General features: G+C 43.8%; 2 protein-coding genes across 5 annotated transcripts in view; both read right to left on the reverse strand.

Moving 5' to 3' along the window:
* The window catches only part of atp8a1 (ATPase phospholipid transporting 8A1), a 152,626-nt gene that overhangs the window by 70,767 nt on the left and 55,439 nt on the right, over positions 1–26,420 (reverse strand). For 3 of the 4 annotated variants that reach the window (XM_083786147.1, XM_083786145.1, XM_083786148.1), the window contains exons 12-20: positions 25,895–26,022; positions 23,996–24,073; positions 23,617–23,705; positions 20,235–20,279; positions 15,292–15,364; positions 4,191–4,296; positions 2,081–2,163; positions 1,164–1,213; positions 294–363 (exon numbers count right to left, since the gene is read on the reverse strand). In XM_083786147.1, coding sequence (XP_083642273.1) covers positions 294–363; positions 1,164–1,213; positions 2,081–2,163; positions 4,191–4,296; positions 15,292–15,364; positions 20,235–20,279; positions 23,617–23,705; positions 23,996–24,073; positions 25,895–26,022 — 722 coding nt within the window. The remainder of the gene's footprint in view (positions 1–293; positions 364–1,163; positions 1,214–2,080; positions 2,164–4,190; positions 4,297–15,291; positions 15,365–20,234; positions 20,280–23,616; positions 23,706–23,995; positions 24,074–25,894; positions 26,023–26,420) is intronic. The other variant, XM_083786146.1, reaches the window with a different exon arrangement.
* On the reverse strand, positions 12,828–14,033 carry LOC310873292 (tRNA-splicing endonuclease subunit Sen2-like; the record flags this gene model as incomplete). Its single annotated transcript, XM_083785636.1, has 1 exon — positions 12,828–14,033. The coding sequence occupies one exon, from the start codon at positions 14,031–14,033 to the stop codon at positions 12,828–12,830; it is 1,206 nt and encodes a 401-aa protein (XP_083641762.1).

Raw genomic sequence — 26,420 nt, forward strand, 5'->3', positions numbered from 1 at the left:
CTTTGGCAATGTAAACATATTTTTTTCTCATGCCAATAAAGCATTTTGAATTTAATTGAATTGATTATAGTATAGTATTTCACCCCCACACATCGATATGTTTTACCAAGCCAGTGATGAAAAAAATTTAATCTTGCATATGGCATTTCTACCATGAAACAGCAGAAGGCAGCTAAAAGAGGGAAGGCAGTGAGGGGAGCGGAGGGGGAGAGAGAAGCTTTCGACAGACACTCCTGTGGTAATGATGGCGATGGCTCGCCGTGCGTTGCCATGGAGAGAGACAAGACACTCACGGCTCCTTTGCAGTAGAGGCGGATCTTCCCAGATGGCATGCGCATGATGACCGACATCCTCTTCCTAGTACTGAGAGAGAGAGGAGCAGATCAAAGAGTGAGGGAGAGAGAGATAAAGAGAGGGGACAAATAGAAATTGATAGAAACAGAAAGAGGGGGGGGGAGAGAGAGAGAGAGAGAGAGAGAGAGAGAGAGAGAGAGAGAGAGTCAGTCACGTGTCTCATTCTATTTGTATAGAGTAAGGTTTTACAAGTCTTCAGGAAAAATATATCTGCACAACGAAAAGACAGAACTACCCGAACAAAATGACAAATGTGGCGACCCAAGTTATTTTTTATCCATGTATGTCGCAAAGCTACTCATGTTTTACCAATGAGCGCCATTTTAACATTTTGTACACAGTAAAATGTTGTAAAAGTGTTGACTTTATTGAGGGGCGCTAGCCCCTCCTATGAGCAGCTTTCCGGGTTTGTGTAAACACAAACATTGGCTTGTGATTGGCTGATCACCCCATAGCAATGATTTGATTGGCTGAGCATATTGAAGATAAAAGTGAGGGTAGAAAATTGTAGACGCAAAAGTCAGGACGCAAATTGTGATTGGCCAGAATGAGATGATATATGATTATGTATGATGATAAGGACGCCCCTCACTTTTGTTCTGATGCCAATAATACAGAAAGAATGATACTATTGTCTTCTGTGCATCGACCATATGAGGTGTATACACCTGATGACATGAAATGACACCCCACTATTATTATTGTCCTCAAATTAGAAAAAAAAAAATCTATTTTTTAAAGTTATTGTTTACTGTAAGGAATTTAGCATATTTTCGACCTAGATAAAGTGATTGAGAGAGAGATAATACCTTGTGAACTCCAGGACATGAAGCAGCTCAAACCTCTGCTCCGAGCCAAGCTATGAAAAGAAGAACATGAGACTCGGTGTTACTGCAACAGGAAACTGAAGTCAGCTTCACTCTTCTTCCATGATATCATCTTGCCTCTAACTGCACAAACCACAATCCCCAGTCCCCATCCAATCAGGCCTAATTGCGCTTTAACAGTATTTATCAGTAACAAGCGCTGCCCAGACGGTGGCAAAATGATAAGGTAAGAGATTAAATTGTACTCCCTAATTGTGGAAAGCGCCAGGTACAAGTTGGGCAGATTGAGTAGATGCTGAGGGCCTTAGAAGGCTAATAAAGGTTAAAGAACTTGAAGACAAGATGTTCTCAAGGGACTAAAATCAGAGAACAAGTTTGGCCTCAGTGTCTCTGCCTGTAGTCATCAGGTTAGCTCATTAAAGGAACGACATACTGAGGTGACCTTACATCTGGAGAACACGCACGCACGCACGCACGCACGCACGCACGCACGCACAGCCTAACTTTATCATGAATAGTCATTATATTCAAACAATATAATTTGTTAGTTGATGAAAATCAAAATGATAGTATAGTAAATAACTAGTATGTACCAACTATGATATACCGGTATACATTAGTTTTTCTTATCATGGAGGATTGCTCCGTGCAAAGTCTATGGACTTTAATGTTTGTTTAGTGCACTAAATGACGACGTAAGACCTCATGTGGCCGATATAAATACCTCACTTCACACGACACGAGTGTGATTATTATATAAACTATGAAGAGGTTCAAATGCAAACGCATGTCACTCTAGGTTCACCATACAATCCATTTTTAATTAATGCATTGTATATTACTTGTAATAATAGGAAGAGCCTGCATGGTGCTCATGATGTTGCCCTGGTCGTTCTTACCGATTCCATGATGACGGTGTCTGGGGTTCTGCCAGAGAACACAAAGCCGAGGCTCTGCGCTGCTCTCACTAGTGCTCCTTCATCTATCAAACAAACAAACACACGTCACAGCTTTCTATGCAACATGGGCCATACGTGATATGTTAAGACCCACATTTATATTTTGTACAGAAAAGCTAATTATCAGCCAGGGCATGTTTTTACCACAAGGAAAGCAAATAAAAACGTTATTTTTTTTTTTACATCATGCCGTAGATTTGTTTTACTCTAAAGGGCCTTGCAAACATGAAGCGTGGAACGCAGGTGTTGTTGCCTGGATCAACAAAGGTCTCCTCCAGGTCTGTTGAAGAGGGGCGCAACAACGCAAGCGTAAAAAAAAAGCTAAACAGAATCCAGGTCTGGTGAGTCGCGGTCGTGTGCACTTAACGACCACGCGCGCAACAAATTCACGGGACCGCGCTCATGTAAATATGCTTGCTTGGCAAAAAACGCAGGTCTCATTGAAATGTTTATCGCTCCCCGTTTGCAAGGCCCTTAAGGCAAACATGTGCCATCTCGTCCTAGTGCACACCAGAGTTCGCCATTAGGGCACTAAAAGTCCTTGGATTCAAAATGTATAACACATTTTGTGTTCGAAAGCCTGAAGGGTAAGACAATAAAATCCACTTCACTTAGCCAAGTATCTCTTCTCCACCACTCGGCTCCAAAAGACCATACCAGTACTCAGGCTGAAATAAACCCTCGTCTTTAAACCCTCCGGGGTTTAAAGAACAAAACAACAATATGTGAAATGAAGATGCATCAGCATGATTTTTGATCCAGTCAAGGTGGTTGATATGCAAAGTAAAAATAGAGAGAACAGCATTGATATAATGATATTATTATGAGCTCATTGAGGCTTCTGTAGCTGAGAATAATCACAGCAAGAAATATCCCGAAATATCCTATAGTCACTACAGTAACCTTCATTGGGAATAATGGTCTCAAAAATAGCCATCTGATGTTGTGATCTGACTCTCCTCCTGTAAAAGGCCACCAATTCAATCCCTTGGGATAGCAATGTGTCTACCGATACCTTACAACTAGAATCTATTCATTTCAAAAAGGGCCACTCGCAAACGTTGGAACATTTTGCGAAGTTCTTCCCTAATCTCCATGAATTCGGGCTTGTGGAGACATAAATAGCCTACCGGTACTTACTGTGGAGAAGAAAAGAATCATAGTGTAGGAAAAAAAACATTTTTACCAATTACCCAAATGCCCCCGCTCAGTTATCAATCGCTATAGCACACATCTTTTAATTATCATCATTACAAACTAATAAATGAATCCTTGTTGTAAAAAAACAAAGTTGTCCTTTAAGGCAGACTCAACCTTGTCTTCCTTATTAAAAAGAAGCTTAATTGTAGTAAGAGGATAAAAGTGGGGGAAACAGGCAAGGTTTTTGTTAGGGATATTGATTTTGGGAGAAAAACAATTGTGTCATCCCTTCCTCTTCCGTTCTCATAACGGATGTAGAATACATACTACATCTTGAAGTCATAGCGCAGTGGCAATGTGTCCGATTCACACATGAACATAGGACATTGAACTGTAAAACTACTAGAGTTCACTGCTACTTAATTGTCTCATTGACAATTTCTTATAAAATGTACAGTATTGTGAATTTGCCCGTGTCCTTGGGCCGACGTGAATTATGTTAGCACATGATCAAATCCCACCAGAGCCTCCTCCACAGTTGTGACTCCACTCCACTAAAGTGACTAAACTGCCCTCTTCCTCATTATAGAGAATTATAGTAGCCTGACGTGTGCCGCTAGGTGACTTGATGCATGCACCGAACGTACATTTCAGACGGAAATCTGTGTTACCCCCCCCCTCCCCCCAAAATAAATTAACTTGATTAACTAACATGAACCCTAGCATCCCAATTCTGGGCATGTCATAACAGGGTAACATTCTACAAAATCAGACGAATATTCAGCAAAATAAATGGAAAAGCCGGCAAAGAGTCATTTTCATGGTTATCTTCAGCGAAGAGATTTGGAGTAAAGGGGAAAAGGGAGGTGACCCATGAGTATCAACACAGTATAGGGTTAAAGTGTGCTACCTGGAGATGCCGCTTGGTAGGTGAGTGTGTCCCCAGTGTGCTCAGGGACGGCGGTGTGACAGATGGCCATCATGGTCATGAAGTCTAGAATGACAGGCGCTGTGGGCTGAAAGAGAGTAATGGGAAGGAGGGATGAGGGTGGAAGAGAGGTAAGGATGGAGGCCGACAGAGGGAGGGAGAGTTATTAAGTGAGAGTGGGAGTGGGAGGGAGGGAAAGCACAAAGGAGAGCAATATACAGTATAGTAATGTACAGTACATGGAAAATATTCTGACGGGCTGCAATTTCTCAAATATGCTTGATTGATTGATTGTTTATTTATTTCCGTGTCCTGCACACAATGTGCCCAACCCTCATGGGTTTATCACAATTGCATTTACCGCATGTTTACATTACATAATTCGGCGGTTCTCAACCCATGGGTCGTGACGCCCCGGGGGGGGGGGGGGGGGGGGGGGGGTCGCCAAATTATTTTGGGGGGTCCACAAATTATATTAAAAAATAAAATTGCAACTGAATGGCTGGAAAAGAGAAATGAAGAGTTTACATAGTACACATAGTACATGCATACACTTTCCTTAATGATTATATCTGGTTTCAGTATTTATTCATGATGTATTTTAGCTATTATGGTTATTGTAGCGGTCAATTTGTATTGGGGGTGGGGAGGGGGGCGGGGCGGGGGTCACGAGACACGGCCAAAGCATTTCTGGGGGTCCCCGGCCAAAAACGTTGAGAACCCCTGACATAATTCATTACATTACATTACAATGATTTATACAGAGTACTCTGTCTTCTTTCCCAAGCTTGACAAATAAAAATCTGCCACAACAAAAGTCCCTTTGGCAAAACATATCTCCAAATACACATTAACAGACTGCTAAACCCAAGTTTCCTGAGGTAATTGATTGAGTCTTTTCCGGCTAAACACGGCTTTCCCGGGTTTTGTTTTATCGAGCCTGGAGGGCGCTTTTGATAACTCACGAGGACATCATACGATTTCTGCTGGTTCTTTGTGACACGTCACACGTTCGGAAAAAAACAAGTCTCCCCGTGCGGGTGGGGGCCGATGGAACATCCCCATACAATGGATTTCTATGGGACGACGCGGCGCAATACAAATGCCTCTGTTTTTCTAACTTTCGTGTCACGGAACGATCATGGATTATTGTCCCACTAGGACACTCGTGCACGCTATTTTAAAGGCACCCGTGGGTGGAATGGAACAACATACATTGGGTGATTCTTCAAAGGTTAGTGAAAAACACGAGCAGTCAAAGGGGGTTGAAGATTACTTAATTAAGCAGTTACTGAATGATAGCATATGTTGACTAATTATGTACCTGCATAGTACAGACATGTATCTATTAATTATGTAAAGTAACAGGCCCAGTCTACTCTACAGTACATAGTGAGAGCATCTGAGGTTAATGACTAGAGAGAATTCTATGAGGAATACATAACATGGACTAAGAGACTGGAAAACAACACTACAACTACAGCTTCTTTCCAAGAACTGTGACAGCACTGATGGACCTATGACTTAATTCTCCCCTAAACACACGAGACACGTGAGTCACAAACATTCACACCCAGGAATCGGCCTGTACAACCACTGTGAACCAAGCCCCAGCCCCCGAGAGGAAGCATTGAAGCCAAACGGACATGCTGGCTCGGACATGCAGGCGAAAACCGCAGCTCGATCGGAAATGGGCCCATCTATGTCATGGAATTGCTCCGTTGAACCTACTGTATGGGTAGAGCTCATACTGTAAGACAGCGGCGGTGCTCGATCATGACTCGCACGCGCACGAACGACTTGCGGTGCTCGTTCACACTTTCAGCCCGGTGCGTTCATGAATGCAATTCTATGATGTAGTCAGATGGGTGGAAAGGGGAGTATGTGCTGGGTGAGCAACAATATGCAACAAAGTGGATGGGAGGGGTATTCCGGTGCTGTCTCTATTATTTATAACTCCATGCTCTGAACTAGGCCGATTATCAGACTGAAGCTTCACTCAGTGAGTGGTCGGTGTCTATGGTCTGGAGCCAGGCTAGGCTGTTGAGGGAGAAGAGAGGTTATCATTCAAGTCGTCAACTTAATTTCATCAGCCCGTGTAGGGCTAACCTTCCAGTTAACTAGCTCACTTTGCTAGCCTCAAGTCTAGACTACCACCTTCCCCATCAGAGGCTGCAGAAACAGCAGGCCCCAATCAGCACCCCCATTAGGGCTTTCATAAACTGACTATCTCCCACTAAAAACCAAGTGTTTCCTTTTCAGGGTTGGATTCACACTGTACCGCCGGCTGTGAAGTCAAAACCCCATTAAATATAAAAATAACATTATGCGTCTATTAAAGTCTGTACATCTTGTGGCCTACTTTTGGTGTGATGTGTGCTCTTGGTTGAGAAATAACGAGCTGGAGCTGAGACGAATGGATGGATATTAACACATTAAGGTGCTAGGTGCTGCAGTAAACAGAAAACTAACTGGCCATCTTGTTTGCCACGCACATCCAGTCGTCGTCGTTCCTTTCAAATGCCTTTATCTCGGATTCCTTTCCCAGATTTCCCTGGTCAAAACAAGCTGTATTCGATGACCCATAGCCAAAGTACTTAATGGTAGCAGTAACACTCCTCTGCAAGTGAAACTAAACCGTCCGACGGTCTGTCACAACATACATCGTAAGTAACATCCGTTTCCGTTTTTTTGGGGTCGGGTGAATTAATACATACTTTTTACCTTTTTTGTATACATTTATTTAAAAAAACAGTATATTTAACTTACAAGATAATAAAATAATCAACAGTTGCAGCTCTACACGAGACTCCACGTTTCTAAACATTGCAATAACTCAATGAAGCACTGTGCATGCATATAATTAAATCCTCTTTTATCCTTGCACACTGCACTGTCCCCTGGTTTGTAATGAGAGCTCTTTGAAGAGAGAACTGTGTCAGAGAACAAAGGAGCCATGAAAGAAGAAGGCAGGATGAATCAAAGGCTTATTCTTTTCCACAAATGAAAGTCCACAGGGCCCGTTGCAGCCCAGGTGGCAGTCAGGGCCCTCCCTGCCTCCCGCAGGGCCCGTTGCAGCCCAGGTGGCAGTTAGGGCCCTCCCTGCCTCCCGCAGGGCCCGTTGCAGCCCAGGTGGCAGTTAGGGCCCTCCCTGCCTCCCGCAGGGCCCGTTGCAGCTCAGGTGGCAGTTAGGGCCCTCCCTAATTGCGTGTGACACAAACATCGCAAGAGTGGATCAACCCAAGAGTATAATATGCGAGCGTGTGTCTCTCTTCAAAGTTATTTTCAACTTTCCCTCACGGTACTTGTCCATTATCGGTCTCGTGCCGGTATTTAGCCTTAGATGGAGTTTACCACCAGCTTTGGGCTGCATTCGCAAACAACCCGACTCCGAGGAGACGGTGCCCCGGGGCGACGGGTGCACGTGCGTGTGTGTACATCTGCATGTGTACTGTGAGCACCAGATAGGCCAGGGTGATGGTCAACTAAGCGGAGAGCTTAGAGAACGTCACTACGCCCACAGAGGGCTCTGACTGACAGTGCGATAAGATGTGACAGCTAAAATGGTGCCACCAACTCTCGCCCCCGCAGACTCCTGGGTAAATCTCTGTCGCGGCAACCGTGACGGACACTCATCGCTTCAGACACGTCCAGCGTGGAAAGAAGGTGAAGAGGCGACACAGTAGGAAACAGAGGGCCCGAGTGAGGTAAGCAAACAGACAGGAATAGAGTCAATACGAAGCACTCAAGGGGATGTCTGTTTATTTATTTATAGTTTAAGATTATGTTGTTCAGCATTTCTGCTTTATTCATGATGAAGAGTGAACAGAGAGACAGGAAAGGTGTGAAATAAGGGGGGGGGGGGGGTTTGGGGAGGGGGTTATATGCACGTCTTGGGTCAGATTCGATCCCGGACGGCTGTGGGAAGAACTATCGCCTTATTTATGTGGGATGGGTTCTTACCAGGTGAGCTACCGGGGAACCCTGGGGATGTTCATTTTGGGTCAATGTCATTATTCCGACGGCACTGACGGTGCGTTGGTCAGACATGCCACATTACTAATCCTGTCCCTAAATGCATGTGAAGCCATGTTTCCGACTAATGCACCCACCATCAGAATTACGAGCGGATCCCGTTCATTCATTTTCATCACTGAACACTGGTCATCCATACAGGCCGGAGTGATGCTAAACTGTTGTTAATGTGTGGGCTTAGGCATGATTAACCACATAAGCCCTGCCTATACTTCGTCATACATGATGCGATGCAAGGTGTTGTGAGCTTGTAGACAGATTTTTGCTTTTTTTGGCTAAAATAATAATGGCAAGTTGAAAGTGTTTAAGGAGGTACAGTATGACCTCTGAATGTAGATAGTGTTTTTTTTTTTTTTTTTAAGATATTTTTTTGCGGCTTACGCCTTTATTGATTTTTTAAGGGATAGAAAGTAGGCTGACAGGAAACGGGAGAGAGATGGGGGGATGACATGCGGTAAAGGCCGTGTCGGGTCCGGGAGTCGAACCCGCGGCACACCGCGACTGGATCACCAGTCCGGTGCCCAGACCGTTACGCTACGGCCTGGGCCTGTAGATAGTGTTTTAACTTGAATGCATTGATCCAAGGAGGATTTGTTGCAAGTCATTCCACAATTTTGATCTACTCATATCTCAAAAGGTGACATGTTCCTACTGTAAAAGAACAACAAAAAGTGACAATAAATGCAAGAGATAAGAGTGCAAGAAACGGAGACATGCACCACCAATTAGGCAGAACGCTTACACAGCTACAAGGACCATTTGCCTGTTTTTCCTCCCAATTAGCAATGTGTGCACTGCTGGTTTCTCGGTATGTAGGCTAACCAAAGCAGATCCTAGACAAACTCATTAATGTGTGGAGAGTTTCTGCTGTCACAACATGGCAAACATCACAGTGGGATTAGTTCCCTTCCCTAGGCGACACCGCTGCATGTAAGTAATTAGACGTGACATCTCGCCTCCCCCACAATGTCTGGCAACCCAGTGACTCAACCAGCCAATCAATCACAGCTGCCTTTAACCCATCTCGAATGTTACAGGTGGCACCTGCTATGTACCCCGCTCTACAAACTCTGTTACAGGTGGCACCTGCTACCCTGCTCTACAAACTGTTACAGGTGGCACCTGCTACCCTGCTCTACAAACTGTTACAGGTGGCACCTGCTACCCTGCTCTACAAACTCTGTTACAGGTGGCACCTGCTACCCTGCTCTACAAACTCTGTTACAGGTGGCACCTGCTACCCTGCTCTACAAACTCTGTTACAGGTGGCACCTGCTACCCTGCTCTACAAACTGTTACAGGTGGCACCTGCTACCCCGCTCTACAAACTGTTACAGGTGGCACCTGCAACCCCGCTCTACAAACTATGTTACAGGTGGCACCTGCTACCCCGCTCTACAAACTGTTACAGGTGGCACCTGCTACCCCGCTCTACAAACTGTTACAGGTGGCACCTGCTACCCCGCTCTACAAACTGTTACAGGTGGCACCTGCAACCCCGCTCTACAAACTATGTTACAGGTGGCACCTGCTACCCTGCTCTACAAACTCTGTTATAGGTCCAAAATGTGTGTGACAGATTATATTCCTGAGACCGATTCATGGATCGACTTCTTAAGGTGAATCATACAGAACTGATTATCAAGCAGTGCCAAATTATATTAGCTTTCATCACATGAAGGATGACGCACGATGGAAAGATGACTGCATATCAAAGTCAGCCTTTATGCTAGTGTAAGCCATCAGCTGGAGTAGCACTGTAGGAACACCCACTTGAATTACATAGGTCGGAAACTATTTCCCTACTGAATACATTACATGCTTGTTGCATTCCAAGTTGGATAGTTTCTACAAGATCTGGGATCCACATTTGGACTATATTAGACCTACATTGTCTGCTGCCGTGCTTAGGAGATTTCCATGCCAAATAACTGTCTGTATGGCTTTATGTCATACCATTGTCTGATACCAGACAGTGGCCTTGTGGTTAGAGTGTCCGCCCTGAAACTGGGTCATACCAAAGACTGTAAAATGGGACCCAATGCCTCCCTGCTTGGCACTCAGCATCAAAGGGTTGGATTGGGGGGTCAAATCTACTAATCAAATGATTCCCGAGCGCGGCACGGCTGCCGCTCACCACTCCTTGGCTGCGGCTCACTGCTCCAAGAGATGGGATGCGGAGAACAAATTTCACTGTGGTACCGTGTGTATCAAATCGTGTGACTTTGAACTTTGATATCGTTGGTAACTGATCTTTTCACCACTGTTGTTTTATATTACATGGTTTCTAAAATAAATCTCAGTTTTAATAGACTTTGCTTTTTCATTTTGTCATGTGTCTGAGTGGTCTTCTTGTCGTTGGGGTTTGTTTATATTTTGTATGTTTAATAAAATCAATAAACCTATTTCACAAAAAAAGACAATATAGGGCAGGGGTTCACAAACGTTTTCTTCCAAGGACCCCCAAAAAGGCTATAGCCTATGGCTGCAGCCCCACTTTTGTAACAAAATGTAATAAAATGTAATAAAACAAAAAAATAGAAACATAACAATGTTTTTTAATTGATTTTTGAAAAATGTCAACAAAAAGACACTATTAATTTTAATTAAATTTCTATTCATGCTTTTTTGTTCAGTACTTTCCAATTGCCCCCCCAGGTGGCCCATCTGGAGGCCATGCCCTCCACTTTGAAAACCACTGTTCTAGAGTTTTGAAAACATTTTATAATTACAGTAGCAACCGTATAAAAACAGACAACATCTCAGAATGAGCTAATTAGGCTGTGTTTGTGCTTGTGTTTGCATTCGCCTTAAGAGGAAACATTAGTCACACTGTTGGCATGATTTTAATCACAGATTTACTGATTATTCAGGAAATTACATAAGGTTAGATTAATGTAAATTTATTATAAATGTTTTGGGGTGTCGAGAAATGTCTGAAAGCGTACTTGAACATTCTACTGGGAGAAAAAGGTTCTAACCACTCTTTGAACATTGCAAATGAAAACATCAGTTAGCTTCTCGCATCAATACATTATGTCACCATTCAAAAGACCCTTTTCTTCTCACCATTTAAAAGACCAACACAACCCACATTAGTCTAACTTATTTATGAACAGTATTAAAGGTATATTCAGTGATTTCACTTAATTCAAATATCACTTATTTTTTTGTTTTGTTGTGTGCTGGCCATATAAGGAGTTCCTCCCTGCCCCCAGTTAACCCCTGGGGGTCAAAAAACCTTAGGTTTCGTTTTTGACTCTCTATCCTGATTGGACGAAAGGCTGGGTCCCACAGCCAAAAACGAAACCTAAGGTTTTTTGAGTGAAATCACTGAATATACCTTTAAATTCAGCATCTTATCTTAAAACTCTCTTAGGACTACACACTGCCAACATTTCACTTTGACTACAGCAGTCTTCTGTTCATCCATTCCATGCTGTCAGCTGACAGGACATTCAAACACCCAAGTATTGTCTCACTGTCGAGATATATATGGATGTGCGAGAGGTATTCAGAATTGGTGTAAAATATATAGGGGGTCAAATGATGATCAACTGTGTTCACATTAACTCAAGACTGAAAGGGGAGAACAAATGAGTCTCTGACCGGCGCATTCCTTTGCATGCGACCACTCTGGTAGGGGGTTGCTTATCTGATCCTGCTTTGAGATGGTATTTATGACTTCCACAGGCAGGCAGGAACTCAAGTCACTGATTAAATGACATGTCTATGTACTAGGAAGAAAGAAGTACAGGCAAAAGGGTCTGTGTACTTCTCATTGGCTAAAACAAGGCAGTAAAATACTGTCCTTGCTATTCTGATTGGTTGCCAAAGCAACTCTCTGTGGTTAAGACATGAGCAGGGAAAATGAATCTTTAGATTCACCTTACCATCGTGACAGAAGCAGCAGAAGGCCAGCGGTAACTACAAATGATATGATTTGTGCATTATTCATAACTATGTATTAATGTGTAATATGATTTAGACTGTAACCAAATGTTATTGTGTTTCTTGTCTCCAATTAATATGGTAGATTTAAAACCACATAAAAAAGGGGCCAATAGCCACACTTATTCAGTGGGTGGAATACCACACAAAGTTGAGCCACACACACACTTACTTAATGGAACCTCGCAAAGAGGAAGACCGCATAAATATGTTTCAATAACTCTACCAGATGAGAGCAAGTTAGATAATGGACTTTAAGGGGTGCTAAAGGCACAAATTCCAGGGTACTATTATCAGCGTGTGTTGGAAGAGTTTGAACAAACGTGTGAATGTGAACTAATAAAAACCCTATAAAAAGCATGTTTGATTCGTAAAGTAAGGCAATTATTGAGGCATTAAACAAACCAATGTGCGTATTAAACCTAGCTAAATCTGCTTGCATTCTTGGGAATTCGGATCCCGGCAAATCTCACCGAAAACCGGACACTCACTCTCGGCATCCAATCAGAGAAGTCTTCTCGTCACTGGGTCTACCAATTAAATGTCGTCTTGTTCTCGCTCTCGAGAAGTCACTGGGTCTGCCAATTAAATGTCTTCTTGTTCTCGCTCTCGAGAAGTCACTGGGTCTGCCAATTAAATGTCGTCTTGTTCGGGCTCTCGAGAAGAAATCCACCTGCTCATAATGACTTCCTGGACAGTCAGTCTGTTCAGACAGAGAGGAGAATCCAGGTCAGATTCTGACAAGTCGTCAGGGTGGATGATGTAACATAACAACAGTTCCTTGGAGACGTTGGCAGTGATGCGGTTGAGAGCCGCTAGAGAACGCCAGCTGAACGAGCGCAGTGTTGTGAGCACACCGCAGCCAACAGCCTGTACAACCACTGAATAGCTGGCGTGATAGAATGGAGGGCCTTTCCTGTACAGCATTAGGTCAGATCCATATTTGAGTCCAGGTTTTGGAACCCAGCCTTTAGATCTGTAGAAATGATAGGCGGTGTATGACCACGGGAAGTTGCTCTGAATGGACCGGAACCGTCGCCAGAGCTGGACAACAGACTGAGGTTCCTGGTCAGAGTAGACAGAGAGGCAGCCCAGTGCATACACCAAGAAAAACGCCTCCTCCAGAGTGAGTTGTAGATACTCTGTGATTCCGAATGGACTGACCTTCGCCTGACTGTTCCCCTGCTGCTCTACCTGCTCTATGCCATCAGCATCCAGCAGGAACCGGCAGTCTGCCCACTGTTCAGGGTCAGAGGTTGGGGGTGAAAGGATCTCTTCAGTGCACCGTAACCTGCTAGGTATTTTAGCCTGGATCTCCACAGGGTGTGAATCCCTCTTTGAGCCCGACCATAGCCGCTTATCTTGGGCACACACGCTGCCCAGATACCCCTCCTCAGACCCCACACAGCTGTCGACATCACTCTGCTCCTTGCGACGCTTCTCTCCTGGTCCCGCCTCTTCCCGTTCATCCTCCACATCCGCTGGTTGAGACAGCTTGAGGAGAGTTTCACCGAGAGCCCCCTCGTCCAATCCTTGACCCAGACTCACCTGCTGCTTGTACTTGGATCGTGCACCGACCCGTATGCTACGGCCACAAAAGAGTTGGTCGGAGGTGCCGTGCTCTGGTCCGGCTCTGGATAGAATGCCTTTACCAAAATAACCCTTCCCATATATGTCCAAGATGTGTGCTGGGTGTCGGATCAGTACGCTGTTGTTGATCAGTTCGCCCTGGTAGACGGTGTCCCTGTGCGGGCTAATCTCCTGACTCTCCAGCAGTGGGAACGGAGCTACATACTCCTCATAGACTCTCTTCCTCCTCTGAGGAGCTGTAAACATCATGTCGTCATGAGCGTTTCAGAATAATGATAAAACATAGCACTCAAAGGGAAGGGGAAAGTCGTCCTATAACTAGGACCCCCAGTGGTGTGCAGTGAGAACTTAACCTGTATATCTAACCCGTGTGGTTCGGATGGTGGGGCAAGGCAACTAGTGGCCGGATGCTCCTGTCATCTCACTGATGTTACAATTTAGTCAGCGATATCCACATATGGAGTTTGATGTTAACATGACGTCGGACTAGATGTCTCCACCGGCTCCATATATGGAGCTGCAGATCAAACATGCCCAAATATGGAGTTGTTGTTGTCGGTCAGACTGTGGAAGAGCGATAGTCAAATTGTTTGGGACCATAGATGTATAGTCATCATCATACTATAAGCCACCAGGTCTCTACAGTCTTACTACCTTAGAATGTGTCGCTTTGAACGTAGAGCAAAAAACTAAAATACACTAACATAGAGCCTTGAGAGACTCCGCTCAAACATATAGGGTTTTAAAGTGGTTACGAGAGGACCGACCGGCCGGTGGGCGGGCTGGCGGACCACGTCGATACGCTCATGTCACTATGACTCAGCTATAACCATAATATGGTAATATACTGTAAGGCGTTCCCAATGAAACTATGCCCAAATATGGAGTGTGTTGTATAACCTCAATGTGTCATCATGGCATCAGGTGCGAACAAATCAGTCAGCTCCATATATGAGCACAAAACGTATGACATGATATCATGATATCATGGTTTTCAAGATATTCAAGGGACCCACAGTGTACGACTGTATAACTACTTCAAAAGAGTGAGAAATGCCCATGGGCACAACACCAGAGGGAGCTCCACTGATCTCATTCCCCCCAGATTTGGCATCAACATGAGGATGAATTAATTCAAAATGTGGAATGCCCTACCACCACTACCAGCCATCAAATATTTGTTACTGCTCCTAGTATGATGGTTTCTTGTATAGTATTGCATGTCTTTATATCCGTGGTTTTCAACCCTTTTCATGTCTTGATGAATTGAATAGGACCACAATGGAAACAAGCCCTCAGGGCTTTACTGTATGTGTTGTCCCTTTAGCAATATTGTATAAATGTACCCATGTACAGTTATACAATATTGCTAAAACTGTTGCAAACTGTTAATAAAGTATTCAATCAATCAGCTAGACAGATATAGAAACTGACATCTCCATATAGGGCAGAAAAGGACACGGACAGACGGGTACAACAGGTACCAAACAAACTGGCGTTTACTTACGTGATTGTTTTGGAGATTTTCCAGTAAGCTTGGGTCATTGAATCCTGCCTCCTCCGATGACTGTGTGCTGTGCCTGGAAGAGAGACAGCAGAGAGAAAACCACAAGGTTCACTGAAGTGCTTTATAATGTAATAACACACACGTGTACAAGACTAGAACACATAGTTAGTCAGTGTAGTTGGTGTGGTCTGGGCCAAGTACAGTACACCAGGTACCACTTTGATTTGCAATTTACGTATGAAATGTGCTACATATAAAAGGTCCCATTTATGATTGATTGTAGACTGGCTAAATTCTCAAAATGTCATTTTATGATTACTGCAATAGCTAAATTGAGATACAGTAGTACATATTGCAACCTTTTGACATTATCCAGAAGTTTCTGCGTCAATTACACATCCCAGACTCTTCTGCCTCCTGGCTCCCAGACTGTGGAACAAACTCTCCATTGCAGTCAGCAGAACTGCAGACTGACTCCCAATTTTCCGCCAACCTGAAGACTCACCTCTTCAGACTCCACCTCAGATTCGCCATACCCCTTCCTGCCACAGTGCCACCTTCTGCTCGACTGATGCTAGCAACTAACCAAGCAACTGGCTACCATGCAGACATCGTGGTTATTCGTAAAATATTTTCTTGACCACAATGTTAAGAATGTTCTTCAAATTCTAGGTTCATTGATTACCTGGTATCCTATAGCTTCAATGTACAGTACAAATTATTATTTATGATAGTATATTGTTTAGACCAGTAGTTCTCAAACTTTTTTGACTTGGGACACCCCTGTAAATAACTTTTTTTTAAACCCACACCACCCCTGAATTCAATTGCAACTTTTTAGAACATTATGTCATAAGACTCCACGTAAATATGCAAATCTTTCCCTCGAAGATCCAGTATAAACGTGAGAGAATATCAGTTTTTAAAATAACTTTATACTTGACATTTAACCACTTCAACCCCAGCATCCCTATTCTGAGGAGAACACTCACTAAAAATAGCAGATCTGCAAGTTCACAATGTAACGTGTTGTGAGCTTGTAGATCTGCTATTTTTGTTGAAGAGATTAGGTGTCGATGGAAAAAGAATGTGCCAAGTACAGTGCAATTCAGGGTCCAACTAGAAGATTTAAATGGTTAAACTGAAGTGATATTGATAAATGCCAAATGGAGCGTAGCCTGCGGAGTTAGTTCATGCAGACATACTCGAGGGGGTTCATGCCATGTTCAAAGGCACATACTATACTCAAGGGGTTACATGCTGCATTACTATGTGGGTGTATAAGTGTGTGCAAGTCCCACACACGCTGATGTGGCAGTCAGCTGACCAATTGGGCAGGCTACTTAAGCTCACTAGACTGCATGCTCTTCCTGCCTTCCTCTGCATATGGTTCCTGGTTGTTATGTGATGTTTGCTCCCACCACCACCCCAGCACCACCGGTGGGCTCTGTTATTTATGTTCCCCGTGGGGGTTTATTGTATACAGTATCTATCTCCCTGCTCTTAATGTTTTACGATGGTGTTTAATCACGCCGAGCAGGGAGAAAATGCAGCAGAGCCGAACCTCAGGTCTAATATCGTATGCACACTTGTATTCTCATTATATAATAAATATTGGTTAAATCTATTCGCGAGTTGTCTGACTGAAGTGGAAAAAACGACAGTCTCAGCAGGAATACTGCAAAGGTTTGAGGCTTGAAAATATGAAAGCATATACTGTACACGAATGAGTTTAGAACTGCATCACAAATCAAAATTAAAAGGCACTGATGCAGCCATATTTGATTGACATGATGACATTTGCACTATTTTAACTCATTGAATAGCTACAGTATCTGGATAGTGTGTTTCAGGGGCTTGATTGTATGCCATATACAGTACAGTGTGAGCATTTGGCAATACTGTCCATGCTGGTTGGTAGTGGGAGACCCTTTGGCAACTCAGTGTCCTGAAAGAACTCTTGCACGTCTTGCACGACAGCTCATAGAGAGGACATGGGGAGAAATATTACAGAATTCTGTATTCCCAAGAGTTCTCATTAATTTTGCATCCTCACATGTGGGTGTGCTATTCCTTGGTGGCAGTTGTGTTTTTATAAGACACAAAAGGAATGTGTACCAAAGAGACAAAATAATTGCTAATATAGCTTATAAGAGTGGCAGCGACCCATCACCCCAATCAGAATCATCCATTGAAACATAAAATGATCTTGTAAATTAGATAAAAAAAGGAAACATGCCTATATCTATTTATAAAAACTAGTGTTGAATGTCATTTGATAGACTACAAATAAAAAGGTAAGCATCAATAGTACATAGCCCACGTCTGCTTACAAACCTCATGATTTCTCTTGAGACGCATAAGTCGGGCATCTCTGAATCCCAGCCAAAGCACAATAACTTCCTATGGCCAGCAGCCACTAATCCTCTGTCCGAGATCGATTGCCGATCCGGTGATAAATAGAGGCCGATAGATCACGAAGATAAGCAGACCTCTCCGTGGAACCGGGCCTTAATAGAAACATTACCACCGCTGCCATTAGCAACCGTAAGTCTCCCTAATCCCCAGAGGATGTGCCGTTCAGGCTGTAAGAGCCACCCAGCGCTGCACGCTCTAGTCCACAGCACATAGCTCTGGGGCTGAAGGAACATCAGGGGAGAGACAGCAATGCAATTACAATGGTAGGAGTGGAGTTGACACAGTGTTACATATAGATGCACTAGGCATAAAGGAAATCTATCATACTCTCAGGCCTATATTAAAATATGTCATGTCATGGAACAGGCGGAAGGCAATTTCTCCATGCCCCCCTGCACAGGGACACCACACTCGCTTCCTCTAAATGGCTTTCGGTGATTGTATGATAGTGAATATGTTATTACTGATGTCTTGCTCTGATTAGGTTAGGGTCACGTGATTGTTTTTGGGTCATTTATCTTATGGTTACACATTTATCTAGTTTTCCTCTCTGTAGCTGTTGGGCTGAAAAGGTTAAAGATGGAGTGCCGTGATTTTTTTCCACCCTAAAACATGATCATCAGGTCTTATTGTTATATAAGGAGGTATAATGTTTTCAAAAAAGTGTACAGTATTTGTTAAAATGCTGTTTTCATGTGGGCACGCCCACCAGTTCATTAAGTATGCCTGGTTTGCCTGGTGGGTGGTGATCCACCTGAACTGAAGCCGCACCCACAGCTGTAGCTGTATGATAAAGTGGGAGGGGTTAGGGGAGGGGCTGATAGTGTGGTGTCACTATATTACTGTTTATTTCATTGGCCCGTTTGACTGTCAAGGGTTCAGCCTCCAGGAAGAAACCCTAAATACAAGGTGTCTAATGAAGTACTGTCACCTCATAGACACTGGAAAAATTAAACAATTGTGGCACTCCATCTTTAACTGCATATGGATGTGGCACACAGTTGGACAAATAACTTAATTTGGATTCATTACCATTCTTTTGACAGAGTAAAGAAAATAAGGTTTTTATAAATGCTAAGCTGTTGTCTTCTTCAGCAATGGTGCAGCTCTCCAGTACACACTCATCGTCTTGATGAGATTTCTGGAACTCGAGGCTCGCTTGGGCGATGGTCAGTTATTGATTATCTGCCAGCAAGCAGAGATCCCGTCACTATGGAAACAGGGGTGTTGGTTGTTCAGCCACCACGGACTGACCACACCACATTCTGCAAGAGACCATGATGTCCTGCACTGTTCCAGTCATTTATGGAGAGCCACCTGTTTAAAAACCAACACTTCCTCACAGTTTCAATGTTGGAACAGAGTTAATTGAGATTGGTTACCGATGATTACAAGGAACATGTCACAGGCCTGTATCAACATAAAACACATTAAAGGAGGAATAGCGGGCTGGCCACAAAGTCTACTCTAGACTATAGAGGGTATGCGCGTGACATCATCATCATACCCGATTACCCGGAAGTTATGCAGGAACGCCTCCTACTGACTGGCAAAAAAACTACGTCCTGGACTTGACAGCCCATACATCCAAACAGAAAAGTTCTTTCTGACTGCATTAAACAACGTTAAACGACGTTAAACTCACTTGGCCACTCGATTTGTCATTCACTTTATGCATGCGCATGCGCATGCCCATGCTGCCACTAGGCCATGGGCGTTGTTTTCACATGTTTTGAACTTTGTTAAACAGTTCTGTGATCGCACTGGCACCTTGCCCAGATATGGAGTCAGACGTCATCGATGCATCATAGATGATGAACTGATTTTATAGATGGTCAGGCTTGTCACACGAAGTCTGAGAATCCACATTGGAGCCAAGTCAGAGATCCACATTGGAGACAGGCCATTTCAATGCAGATCAGCATCATTTCTCCACAGTTTGACATAACAGGTATTGACAAACAACCCCCATGCAGAAAGGAAAAGACACGCCCATGCTGTGTATACGTCACAACACAGCAGCAAATAGAGCACAAGAGATATCTTCATGCTGGAAATGCGTGTCTGATGACATCTTTTTGACAGCCTCAACATCAACACACACAGTTTTGGAGAGGAAAACATTTTTGACTCTGATCTGTTATTTGCAAGCCAACCCTGCCACAACACCACAGATCAATTTACAGCACCTGCCTATACAGTAGTTACGCATTTACTTGCACACTCCGCATTTCAGACTTTTCTATGACATCAGCAGATACGAATCATATCGGACACGGACTGCTGTCATGTACAACAAGTTCCAAGACCACTAACACATATAGTGCACACACACACACACACACACACACACACACACACACACACACACACACACACACACACACACACACACACACACACACACACACACACACACACACACACACACACACACACACACACACACACACACACACACACACACACACACACACACAAAACACACAAGCAAAGGAGCACAACCACCCAGTTGGACCGCTTACCCGTCATCCTCAGCAAAACTACCCTCCTCAGCCTCAGGAACGTGACTGTTGAAGCGAAGGTGGAGAAAGTAAAAAGCATGTTGGTTTGCTGCATGTTGTGTTAGCACGCAGGCTCTGATTAAAGACTGTGCGAGGTTAGGATGAGTTGGATCACTTGCATGGTGGGAGTTACGATTTCCGACAGGTTATAGGTACAGGGAACGACTAGAAGTGCAACGCAGAACTATAGGTGCAAATAGCGGGAGAACTCATTTACCAATACATATAGGATCCGTTGTATTTGACATCATAAACCACATGAACCCAGGCTTCCATAATAGGCGAAGATCCCGCGAAAACAGGCAAACATTCGTAGAAAATTGCAGATATACAAGTAGTTCCGTACAAGCCGTTTTGGGTAAATAGGTTTGGTGTAGAAGCTAAATACGGGGGACTATAGCATGTACAGTATAGACCCCAGGGAACCATGGTCAATGAACTCTACAGTTTAAATGGTGGAAATGGGGTAAGCTCCTATAGCTAAAAGCTGGCACAGCTGTAAATACACGTACAATGTACTGTATTATACAATTATTATTATATTAGATCACTTATAAAGACACTATTCATGTTTCTTATAGAGACTGCTAATTTGAATATATTCTGCACTTAGAAAGTTAGAATGTTACATTGCCAAATCCGTTTCAAGAGAGGCAGGGCCAAACTTGGGCAGTAATGTGAATATCTAGGAAGCAAAGAAAATTCAAGGGAGGTCTTCCACTCTATACTTCCGCATCAGGCAAGAGGAGTAACCGGTCTTGGCAATTAGCCGTGTGTGTGTGTGTGTGTGTGTGTGTGTGTGTGTGTGTGTGTGTGTGTTTTCTTGGCTGCCATGTCCAATACCCCCTGAAATGGTGGTGAGAATGCACTGCTGTTCCTAGGCACCAAATGATTTTCAAACCTCCGCTGTGGCAGATTCAGTGCAGTCCAGGCTTTTGTTAATTATAATATGAGAGGGAGTGGAAGTGACCGGGCACTATGCTTCACTGAACACTCTGGCTCACAACTTCATTACGACCACCTCCATTTCAACACAAGCCCAAGGCGTGATTTACACTTCCTTGCGTGCCGGTGTCACGCGCGGAAATTCCACGATCTACAAGCTCGCAAGACAACGAGGTGTGATGCAAGGTGAGCTGGTAGGCAGGCTATTTTCTCTGCCACAAAAAAATAAATCAGGCTTAAGGGCTGAGTGAATCCAACGAACCTAAGGAATGTTGTATTTATTACATATCTGCAATAACAAGCCAATTGTATAGCCGTCATGGCCGAATGGGTAGAGTGCACAGTCTGGAAGAAAGAATGACCCCGGTTCGCATTCCAGCCTCGGCTATGTGTCAAAGTGTCCCTGAGCAAGACTCTTAACCAACTGCTGGATCTTCACCACTATCCATCTGAGCAGCCATCAGCCGGGTGAAACTGAATTTCCCCCTGCCCGACAACCGCTTCCAGTCGTTATACAGGAACAGGATAGGATTATAGTAGGTCTGATATTTTGTTAAAACGAAGACAAAGGTACGAAGACGAAGGTACTTGCCTTATTAAAATATTAAGATTAATGGCCCAGAATCTTATAACAAAAATCACACTCATGTGAAGATTATCTCTTTCTTTCCTATAGTACTAGTTTAAGTAATAATGTTTGCCTTGTTTTTTGACTTATCTGTTCTGATGTGTTTTATGTGCTCTATGTAGTCATAATGACTGCATCACACACACACACACACACACACACACACACACACACACACACACACACAGTCAGACTAAGAGTTAGTCTGACTCTAACCTAATGTATTGAGATGGACTCTTATCCAGTGGAATAAATTAGTGTCTACACCATGGGGGATGGTTTTATTAATTACAGCAGCACTTAATTTATGCATGTGACGTGAAATAAGTCAGCAACTGTGTTTAGTAACCGGGCGTGCACTATTGTACAGGGGGAAACTGACAAAAAGCTTGGGTCAAATTAACAATTTGAACTGAACTATTATCGTTCAGATACATTGCTGGGACAGATTTAGGGTGATAAGACTAGTGCAACTACCGGTACGTACTTTGTTAGTCTAACAGAGTAGTTGCGTGCAGTAGTACAGTATTATCAAAAGTGGCTTGGATCATTAATGTCTTCCTCTTCCTCCCCTGAAATGGAACACTCATCCATATATGTATGTGTCCTCATTTGAGACTTCCAAAGGAAGGTAGTGTTCTTTTTGGAAAGAAGACAAGCCTCTTGTGAGGCTTCATGTTTAGAGGAATTAGTTTCTTTCCCTGTTGGCCCACGACGGTCTTTACTGATTTCAAGCAAGGGGCAAAACTCTCTGGAGTATAAAACATAACAATCCCAATGACCATATACTAGTAGATAAAATAACATTCTAAGTCAAACTAGTTCAAAAGGACTTTTCTGCAGAAATTAAATACATAAAGTAAATACATAGAATCATCAATGTTCTGTGCTGGCATGGCATACAATAAACTATGGAACAGGAAAATCTAGATAAAAATACTCATGTCCTTAAGCATGCTCTTCACCGATCAGGTTTTTTAATTGAATTCTAATGGGATTAATCATATAGTGTCACACCAGCACTTCCCTCTGCTTTGTAGAGATACCCTGTTCCCCACCAAACTTCCTTCCTCTCAATCTGCTAATTATTTATGCGCTTAAGTGAATTAATGGTTTATTCATAGAGCAATTTCATTAAGGGTTGACTTAACTAATGTCAGCCTGTAACAGAATAAAGTACTGTGACAAAAGAGCAGAACCTTCGTCAAGTCGGGTGCTTTTTCTTGTTTTTTTTGTTATAAACAAACAGCTCCTGCAATGCTGAGCATCGAATTATATTTGTTAAAGTTGCAGGGTGCCAAGCTAACGACTTACAGTAGGTGAAATCTACGTCTCACAAAGAAAAATGTGTTGTGCAGTCTGATTTCACACAAAACAAACATCCAGCGGGAACAAACTATTCCTGTGTGTGTGTGTGTGTGTGTGTGTGTGTGTGTGTGTGTGTGTGTGTGTGTGTGTGTGCGCTCGCTCGCGTGTTGGGGGTGGGTGGGGGGGCCGAGGTTGGCAGTGCCTTTGCTTGCAAATGTCTGTCTGCTTTTTATTTATAGCCTTCGATGGGTGAAGCAGTGATGCAGCTGCTAATGAGGAGGCTGGGAGAGAGACAGAAACACCAGATGTACTCAGATTCACACTCTTTATCAAATGAGGCCGACGGGGGGGGGGGGGGGGGGGGGGGGGTTCGAGGGGTGGGCGGGTGGGTGCATAAAAGAGGCGGAGAGTGGAGGAGGAGCCACGGTGGAGTGAGGTCACTGTGGCGAAGCGGCGACTCACCCATAGGTCACACCAGCGATGGTGCACTTCTTGAACTGCATCACGTTGCACGTCAGCGTTCCCGTCTTGTCAGAGAAAATGTATTTCACCTGCAGGTGGGGGTTTTTTTTGGGGGGGGGGGGGGTATAACAGAGAGCAACAGTATATTGCGTTGTGCGGCAGAAGGGTGAAATCAGCCCTCAACGGCTTCTGTCAAAAATATGAGGTGGGGATGGGGAGGGAAGGCGAGGCTTCCCTCCCCATCCGTCTGACATACGTGGTAATGTGGTAATGTTTTGTATTTTATCAATGCGTATACACTCTACGCTAAAAGCAGGGTGTGGTGTGTTGAAATGTATTGAGTGCAAGTGAGAGTGTAATTTGTGTCACATCATTTTACCTGGCCTAACTCTTCGTTCAGGTTGGAGGTGCGGGCCATGGCAGGAGTGTTGGTGGGCTCATACAGCATGTCTGTGTCCTGAAACCAATCACAAAGAAAACTTTCTAGGGACGATAAAGTCTTGACCCCCAACTCACCAGGCCGACGTCGGCGTTGATAAGTGTTGGTTGGGAAGTGTCTGTGGCCAAAAATTAGTAATGAGGCGTCACAACCAAGCTACACCGAGCGAGTGTGCGTGTGACATATGCCAGTCCGTGAAAATATTGCATGTGCGAACCGCTGTTTCCATTTGGGAGACAATATATGTGCGAGTGGGGCATACACACGTTTAAAAAAATAGGACACTATACGTGAGTCCGGTGTAGCCGGTATCATTGACATACATTGGATCTTGATGAGACATTCACTGTAATGAACGCATGGTGCGTAATGTGCCAAATGGACATACAGCATTGTTTATTAGACAGTCCCTATACACTTTATCAGCTGTCAGATTTTCTATGAAAGCAAATTTCATTTTATTTTAATGACCACTAGTTGAGTGCAGTAAATGACCTGGTAACGTATGATGACGCGCCAAAGTTGTCAGTTAAAGGGAAGTCGGACATCAAGAACCTCCACAGACTCAAGTGAAACTACCGGATTTCCTGGTTAAGTCCACCCTGGGCAAGACTACGCTGAAAAGATCATCAGCGGAAGTTGCAGGATTTTAGCGGAAGTATTGCCCAAGGAAATGACGTTGATGCTTTGCAAATCAGTTTACATTCTCCGCGAATGAAAAAAGTGTTGTGATTGGTCTGGAAAATATCGTATCCGGGGGAAATACATCCGACGGATATTCCGGAGGATACGTCCGCCAATAGCTTATCTGCCTTACTTGTGACCAGGCTTTTCTTTTCGCAGATAAGTAAGCCTGGGCCCGAGGCTAGGTTAAGTCACCAGTATTAGGAAATGTGCCCATAATCAATCGCGTGTCTGCTCGCTCATACAGTTGCAATGAATCAGTTAAAGGAGAAATCCAGAGCAAAAAACATGTACCCATGAACGCCCATATCCCCCTCCCAACACAACAGATTGATTCTCAGTCAGGGTGGTCCCTGGTTGATAATCAGTTGAAAACCCCTGATCTAGATTCTATAGGTTTCACCATTGTTTTCACAGTTGCAATTAAGCCTGAGTGTGAGTGCTCATTCTCCAACAAACTCATGGGTAATGGGTATACAAGACAGATTGACCACGATATCAATGAAAAGAATGATGAGTAGATGGAGCTGAATTCGGCTACCTTTTCACATCTAACACCAGACATATCTCACAACTTCAGACGACTTACAGTCTGTGGTAGTCTGGACAACAAAGGTTGGTGTGTAGCCAATAAAGTACTTTTTCCACCACTGGGGATAAGTGCCCACTACGCTCCAGGAGTTTCAACCAGGGTTGCATTACACTCCCCTGTGTTGAAAAGCAGCAGCTGGCGACTCCATTTGTATCGGAGGAGGTCATTCAGTCAGTTGTCTATACAGTCCCCAGGCCAACAGTGGGGCACCTGACAGTGACAGAGACCATGATACACATTGGGGAATTTATTACTAAAATAATTGGGTAGACAATTGGGAAAACATATATCTTTTTAAAGTGAAAAATGTAGGTGTAACGAACACATTTATTTAGAAATCTGTTTTTTAAATGCACAGATAAATAATAAAACATCATGGGGAAAATAGGGAGAATATTTTCTCTCCCTTGTGGGTGGAGCTCAAGTAGAGTTTTTGAACTAACCAGACATCTTAGAAGAGACATCACAGAACCCCCAAGAAATGACCAAAAACTAAGAAAAAGTGAAGTTTCATTATAAAGGCCCTTTAATAATTGTTGGGGACAATTTTAATTTGAACTCACCCAATTTATGAAAAAGGCCTGGATGAACTTGATAACCTCCAGGGTGACGAGGAGACTGATTGGAATGAGGTTGTTGAAAAGGATGATGAACGTGAGGAAGTTGAGGCCAAAGTTAGCCGCACCACCATCTGTCAGAGAAAACAAGTGTTTGGACAAAGGGAGCAATAGAGAGGGATGCTCATGAGTAGTGCAGGTTCCACCAAGATTCGTTGGGAAAATGAAAATGCCCAAAGCTACTCCCAGCTAATGGCCAACGTTATCCCAGCGCTCAAGGATGCGTTTGTGCCAACTTTGTGCATTAGCTGGAGTTTAAACCATCTCTTCCACCCAACCTCGTCCCCTCACCACTCGACTGATTAGCAGACTAATTTGATGTCCCAAAGCCAACAGGGACTGAGACATCAGTAGATGTGTCAGTAGTGTCATTATAGCAGCAGCCTTGGCATCCAGCATGATCCAGGCAATGGTTTCCACAAAGCACTATGAAAATGATGCTTTTCCCACCCTCCCACCCAAATCGATGGTG

The sequence above is a fragment of the Protomyctophum parallelum genome (assembly GCF_964188405.1).
Source record: "Protomyctophum parallelum genome assembly, chromosome: 16".
NCBI classification, from domain to species: domain Eukaryota; kingdom Metazoa; phylum Chordata; class Actinopteri; order Myctophiformes; family Myctophidae; genus Protomyctophum; species Protomyctophum parallelum.